Genomic DNA, 7,762 nt, shown 5'->3' with positions numbered 1-7,762 from the left:
GTCTTGGTCTGACTTCCACGGTCCCATTAGAGCTACAGTTATTTCATCATACGGTCCCTCCTGACATTGAGTGGGTCTGCTCTCTATGGTCATTGGATAAATCTCTAGTTATATCCTGGCCCGCTCTCTATGGTCATTGAGTAAATCTCTAGTTATATCCTGGCCCGCTCTCTATGATCATTGAGGAAATCTACAGTTATTTCCCAGTGTGCTCTCTATGGGCCCGATTCACAAAATGAACTTAAGACTCAATCCTAAACTTACTACTATTTTGATATTCACAGAATGCACTTACTACTTTTGGCATTCACTGAAGTTAGGATTTTGTCTTAAGTCTGTCTTAAGTCTGTCTTAAGTCTGTCTTAAGTGAGGAGTTACCATGTCAAAAGAGGCACTTTCCTGCAGTTTTGTCAATTTAAAAAATGGTGTTAGCGTTTACAAACCCTCCTATTTACCAAATCAGAGGGTTTGTGAACGTTAAAACCTTCTAATTATGAGACCCAAATTAATTTATGATCTGATTCCACGCATTTGTCTGTTTACATATTCATTAACCAAGGACTGGTTATTAGGTACTTAAGTATCTACGTCAAGTTACCCTTAGTGAACACAGACATTACGCCCCCCTCTCTCTTAATATGACACCCACGGTGCTGTTCCATGTCAGATATCACCTGTGCTTTAAAGATTATTTAATAGCAGCGATACGTTCAGTTTCCTGAGCCATTACTTCTGTCCAGCCTAGATTTTCATGAACTCTTGAGAACTTATAACACCCGCAGACAGTTCCATTCTTAGATGATGTGTAAAGCAATAGCAAAGAATATATTCCACACATTGTTTAATAAGGTAAAGCCTTAGGTCTAGGGAGCAAGCGATTGAAATGTAATTTCTGCGGATGGAGGGCTGTGTAGGGGAATATGCCGGTAGACCTCTTGAGGACTGTGTGACTACAGAGGGTGCCTCCCTTAGCCTACACGAGGGTCCTATAGGAACCCTCCGCTAGCATTTAGCATGCTCTGTCGTGGAGATAAGAGATTCCTTTGCCCTCACCTGTATGTTTTCAAAAGCACTAGGAGCAGACATCCCTTTGGCCCTGATGAAAGCCCTTTATTGACACATGTAGGGCTGAAACATATTGGCATTGTGACAGGTGAATGCGTCATTACAGCCAATAGTCATCCATTCTTAGACCTTTTTTAAACATACCCGAGGTACCCACTAAGAAACGTATTTCCTGTGGGTTCACTTCTAGGTATTGACACAATGATCCGGATCCCACCTTTGATACAGCACATCTTTTATCAAGAATCCCTGCGTCCTGAGGTTGAGTCTGCCCTGGCAGTATCATCTTGTCAGGGTGGGTGAGGGCGCTGATAAAGGAAGCCACTGCTTGTGGGTGAGACCTCCTCATCCACTACTGAGCGCATCTCTGCAGGGCCTATGGAATAAGCTGTGACGCAAAGATGGTATAACCCCCTACACCATCGCATCATCCTGTGAGCTGATGAAATGTAGGAGCACCCGCTGAAAGGTGGGCTCCTGGAAGACAGACTCCGGAGGGGCCGATTCACAGAACTAACTTAAGACAAAATCCTAAACTTACTACTTTTGGTATTCACAGAAGTTAGAATTTTGTCTTAAGTTTGTCTTAAGACAAACTTAAGACAAACTTAAGGCAGACTTAAGACAAAATCCTAACTTAAGTCTGTCTTAAGTTTGTCCCCTGCTCTGGACTGCAATAATTGATTATCTCAAAAGGGGAACTGAGGACAGATTCCATCTGCTCAGCAGCAGGGCACAAACTCTCATGTCCCATTGCAGTCACCAAACCACTGATCAACAAACGAATCATGAGGAGGTTAGGTTTCTAACACAGCCTCTAGTCTTAACTCCTTAAGCAACTGGCCTCCCACTTACAATGTAATACGTTTCTCACAACATGCCGGGCCTGGTCACAAAAGCAATTTACACTTTTAATAAATGTAATACTTTGGAGTAAGTTTACTACTTTCAGTATTCACAAACTCTGGTCCTGATTCACAAAGGTAAAGTTACTCTTTTGTGTAAACTGCCCATTTTCTTGCTATTCACAAACTACAAGTTGATAGTAAGTTTACGACTGTGGAGAAACTGTAGTCGGGACAAGGCACTCCACACACATACGTATAGGTAAAACGTACATTTTGTAGTACGTTGTTTTACATTTTGAACTGCCACAAAACCTACAACAATAAGCAGTCTGTGAATCAGGTCAGTGGTCTTTAAAGTTCCTTAGACCCATGCCTACTTCTTCCTTGAGGTGATATTATGTACGCATTATGCCTGTACATGTTACCTATTCTTTAGCATCACTTCTATATATAACCTCCAATCTTTCTTTGTTCCCTCATTTACAAAGTGCATTACTTCTTTCCAAAGTGCTCTGATTTGAATAATTACAAGTACAATTAAAAACAGTCTTGCAGATGGGTGGACAAGAATGTTTGACAAATTTGTTTTATTTTTAGTATCCGCCGATGAAGTCAGAGGTTGATCAGATCCTTCCATCGAATGAAGCAGCCGGTCACAGCTTCCTGCTGATGAGGATGAGGGGTTTTAGGAGGATGAGGGGTTTGAGGAGGATGAGGGGTTTGAGGAGGATGAGGGGTTTGAGGAGGATGAGGGGTTTTAGGAGGATGAGGGGTTTTAGGAGGATGAGGGGTTTGAGGAGGATAGGGGGTTTGAGGAGGTGGCTGATACCACATTGGTTGATGGTCCGACTACACCTTCCTGGTGGGGTGGAAGAGGCGGTTCTTGTGGTCACTCGACTGCAGGTAGGCCTTGAGTTTTGGATGAGATTCCATCTTTTCCTTGAAGGCCTTCAGATGGGGGAAGCTGTTTAGGCAGTCTGGGGCCCAGATCAGGTGGCTTTGGAGAAGATCCAGAAGATTGTAATCTGCATATGAGACCTGTCCAGAGGAAAAGACATCCAAGTGATGAAGGGATCCCTCATGGCATAAGAGAGAGTAAGAGGGGATTAGTAAAAGAGTTCTTTCCAGACAAGATGGAGAAGAGAAGGAATCCCCCTGTGTGACCAGAGTGAACGACAAGAGGAAAAGCAAAGGAGATCTATTTATTTGTTAACAGTGCCCTCAAAACAACCCCTGGGTGAGCAACCACTCTGGGGCTCAAGGAAGGTGGAGACAATGATCAGAAAAGCCGGGCCTTGTAAGTTAGGCGGATCAGCAGAAGGGAAAGTTCCTTTCTAAAATGCAGGGTGAGAGTACCCATAATGTAGGTCTGAGCACCACAAATCTTCTGTGTGCTTTGCAGTTTCTTCAGTGAATGTCAGAAGCATAAGATAGGCTGAAGGATTTAGTCAGGTGGTACTTGTTGATGTTTTATCTGGGCCTCTAGGGGGATCCACCAAAGAGACAGAGCCACACAATCTTAAATCAATCCTGACTTGTACCTGGAGTCAGTGCATTGACTCTCTAAGATTGGAGACCAGATCAGTGTTTTCAAGCCTGGAGATCAAATGCTGCAATCATGGAGTCTGAAAAATCAGCAATGCACCATACAAGGCATTGCTATAATGATCTGTTTTAATTGATTACATCTCAGACAATTCCTTTATGTGAATCCCAGGACAAAAATCTTTTGACGCTGCCAAACTAATCCCCATCCTTGATTGTTTCTTTGTTTGGGGGAGGATCTGTCCAGAGGAAAAGACTAAGAGATAAAAGAATAACCCCACAAAGAGAACAAGAGAAATGAAGGACACTATGGACGAGGTGGCTCATCTGGAGAAGAAGAAAACACAGAAGACGAAGGAATCACCAAGGGACAAAAGTGAGTAACGGGAAAAGTAAAGAGGGCCTGTCCAAAGAAGAGGACACCGGAGAAGAAGGAGTCAGCAAGGGATAAGAGTGAGCAATGGGCAAATGGAAAGGGGACCCGTCCGAAGAAGTGGACAAAAGTGACAGGTAAGTTAAGTAAAGGAGACTTTCTGAACAAGAGAACACCAAGGTCTAGAAGCAGCACCCATGAGAAAAGGGAGTTGAGGAGAAAGGAAGAGTGATACAGCCAAGGATACCTGTTTGGAGGAGAAGAAATGAAGAAACTTTCAATATGGACCAGAAGCAGTAGGGGAAAGGAATAGAGGAGAAGGGCAAATACAATTTGTCAGGAGATTAAACTGCAGAGAAGGAGGGGTCCAAGGGACCTGTGAGAGATGGAAAACATGAATGTACCCAAGGTACCATCCACTTCTCACCAACAACCCCTGGGCACCCTGATGAAGGGTGAGAACACGTACCCATAAGCCCGCTCCGTCTCTGCCGCTGTGTGAATCAGTCACCTCCATAGACCAGTAACTCAGACCACATGCCCCTTGGTACCAGACATGCTCTGTCATCTTGTACACTGTGATGGCGAAGGCTCCACAGACCCACTATGTCTCTGTTACCATAACCCATCATGAGGGACACAGTTAATGGGCCCGCGGCACCGGAAGTCTCCAGCACTGGTTTTCCAAAGCCCAACCTCTCTTTAACCTGCAGTTCATTATCACCCCTCCAGAGGGCAGTCATGCTACTCACCTTGCTACCAGCAAGATATCCAGATGCATTCTGGGAGAGAAGATGCTCAAAAGGCCTCAGCTCATTGGGCAGATCTTCCATGTACTTCTCCTTGCCAGTGTCCTGTATAGAAATAAATCAAACATTTAGAAAACCAATAGGTTTGGCCTCTTCATAGTGCATTCACACAGAGACACCCAATATAGAGGCATAGAATCACAAAATGCATATATATATATATATATATATATATATATATATATATATATATATATATTCACTGAAAAAACCATAGGTTTTAGGCCATATATAGTTAGGGATTAGCATTTACAAAACCTTAATTTACTCGCACAAAACCATTGAAATTCGCATATATAGTTAGATGCAATAACTATATATCGCGCACCCGCAATCCACTGCTGATGATGTCACATATTACATCATTCATGACATGGTCAGTGACATCACTGATGACATCACTGATGACATCATCCAGTGACTGTATGTTTCTGTAAAGTTAAAATATGTCTTACATATTGAAGAATGAGTGGATGTATAAGTGTCTGGGTGAAGGATTTGGTAGGTGCATGACTGACTGTATGAGAGAGTGATTAAATGTGTCTCTCTGAGTGCATGGGTTAGTGACTAAACTGTCTTAATTTGTGCATCATTATATCTGTTGTTCTATGAACTGCTGCATGTGTTGATCAGTAGCTATATGAGTAACTATATGGGTTATTGATTGGTTGCCCAAGTATTTGTATGGGAGAGTGAGTGTGTGTGTAGGGGTGGCTGGGAGGTGTGTGACTCTGTGCATACATGTGTGAACAGTTGATTCACTAGATCTATGGGTTCAAAACTGCATGTGGAAACAGCTGTATGGGTGGTTGACTGTGTACGAGTGTATTGGTGAGTGAATGGATATCTCAGTGCTACATGTCAAAGTAAGTACATATGTAAAACACAGTACATGTGAGAGTTCACATATATAAATTACTGTGTATAAGAGCCAGTGAATGTGTGAGTGGCTGAATGGATCATTGAAAACTTGTATCAGGAATTGTATAAGAGAGTAAATATGTGTTAGTATATGTTTGAATAAGTAAGGTGTGTATAACTGTATAGTTGATGAAATGGAGGTGTGATTGATTCAGTGCATGACTGACTAGGTGTGTGAGTAACTCCATGGATGAGTGACAGTCTGTGAGTGTCTGTTTACTCTGAGTGTATCTAAGGTTATATTAGAGTCTGAAGAGGTTGATCGTATTATCACGTGATTGATGTCATCAGTGGTGTTGTCAGTGATGTCATTTGAGTTGTCATCAGTGATGTCCTTTGAGTTGTCATCAGTGATGTCATCAGTGATGTCACTGACCATGTCATGAATGATGTAATATGTGACATCATCAGCAGTGGATTGCGGGTGCGCGATATATAGTTATTGCATCTAACTATATATGCGAATTTCAATGGTTTTGTGCGAGTAAATTAAGGTTTTGTAAATGCTAATTCCTAACTATATATGGCCTAAAACCTATGGTTTTTTCAGTGAATTTCAATGGTTTTTTAATAGCAAATATCTATAGCTGTAACATATATTCTTATTCTAATTCACAAATATATTTTATATATTTTTTTTTTAAGCAAAGGACCCAGATGCATTTACAGTTTATCACTAACAATGTTCCAGGCTAATGTATTTTCACGGGAAATTAACAACTGTCCTGCAAGTAAAATATTCCTATTTCGTGAAAAAGGGCGTTTCTTCGTCCCATGAGGGAGCCGTTGAGCAAAAGAGACTCGGCCTGCTGTCTTAGTCGCTGATAGGCCTGATTATCGGATTGTTATCGATCACTTTATGTTGCAACAGTGGAAAACAAAACAGCCCTTGCCCATTCATTTTTACAGCATTCCTGCGTATTATACCCTACCCCCAAACAGTATTTTGCCTGTTACCATGGTAGTAGTTTATGGAACACTTACGTCAGCACATAGGTTAAAATTTCACCACAATATGTTCCTAATGAGTGAGCTTCAGCATTATACTTCAAATTATAAATATCATTTCTATTGATGACTGCTACCCCCACAAAAAAACAGACGTATGTACTTTTTTAATTAACTTTTATTAAAACAATAACTGGAACTATAACTAATAGATAACACTACAATAAATAACTAGAACTATAAGTAACAAAACAATATAATAAACAACATATAATATGGAGTCCAAAATAAGTTTTGTAGTTAATCTGCAAAACAAAAAGAAAATTAGTGTTTAAAATTAGATTGAAGTGACTAAATGAGATCAAACATCACAAGTCAAAGTAAAACTTGACAATATTTATATTTTTTTAAATCTTCGCAGTGTGCCTGAAATGCTTCCACTGGCATTCATCATGCAGACTTTGGTCTACCTTCTTTATCAATTTTTGCAGTTTGAGATATAACGTCCTACATGTGTTATTCATCTCCTACTTTCTCCTTTCAAATTCTCTTGTAAAGACCTTAACAACAAATAAAGGGAACATTTTCTGCATATTTTTAATAAAGCATTTGACACAATGCATAGTAACACCGTATTTATTGAATGTTTTGAAATTAATTTTCACAAGGCTTAAAAAAGGTGAATGCAAGAAAAGTTACTTGCCGCATATGCAAGACTGCTTTCAAGAGGAGACCCCAATAAAAAGGACTGGTGTGGAACTGCAAGTATGCTGAAGCAGTTGCAGACTAAGAATCCGGTCAACTTTGCAAGGGAAGAGTTAAGGAGATTGAGAGCGGCTCCTTCTGCTTCATGAGAAGGCCCGAGTACCAGTGGAGCAACACCGTCAACCTCTAGAGCACAGCCTAATTTTTGTCCCCAATTTGAAACCCTTTAAGAGAAAAAGTAAGAAGGTTGGGAGCTTTGTATGCCATCCTAATATCTAATTATCCATAGTTATACAGAGATCCGCCCTGTATCAGACTCATATGTACAAGTGTATATTGTAGATTATCTGCCACCGAAAACCTCTCAAGTACCTATATCCGTTACTTTTTAACTTCGTTGAGTAGTCATATTGTGAGTATTTACCTTAAAGTTGTTAATTTTTTATTGATTATTGCTCTTTGAGATATTCCCTGTCTACAAACAGAGAAGAATAGGAATATTCTGTCTCCCTTTGCAGATAGTGAAGGATAGGTAATGCGGACTTTTG

At 40.7% G+C, this 7,762-nt stretch overlaps 1 protein-coding gene across 1 annotated transcript in view; it reads right to left on the bottom strand.

The window, feature by feature from the left end:
• Positions 1 to 2,481: 2,481 nt before the first annotated feature.
• LOC147736631 (glutathione S-transferase P-like) overlaps positions 2,482 to 7,762 on the bottom strand; it is a 166,423-nt gene continuing 161,142 nt past the window's right edge. Inside the window, exons 6-7 of the mRNA XM_086953395.1 lie at positions 4,584 to 4,685; positions 2,482 to 2,951 (exon numbers count right to left, since the gene is read on the bottom strand). Coding sequence (XP_086809521.1) covers positions 2,763 to 2,951; positions 4,584 to 4,685 — 291 coding nt within the window. The 3' untranslated portion in view covers positions 2,482 to 2,762. The remainder of the gene's footprint in view (positions 2,952 to 4,583; positions 4,686 to 7,762) is intronic.

The sequence above is a fragment of the Lissotriton vulgaris genome, chromosome 1_2, assembly GCF_964263255.1.
Source record: "Lissotriton vulgaris chromosome 1_2, aLisVul1.2, whole genome shotgun sequence".
In the NCBI taxonomy this organism is placed as follows: Eukaryota; Metazoa; Chordata; class Amphibia; order Caudata; family Salamandridae; genus Lissotriton; species Lissotriton vulgaris.
This window is presented reverse-complemented; position numbering and strand designations above follow the sequence as displayed.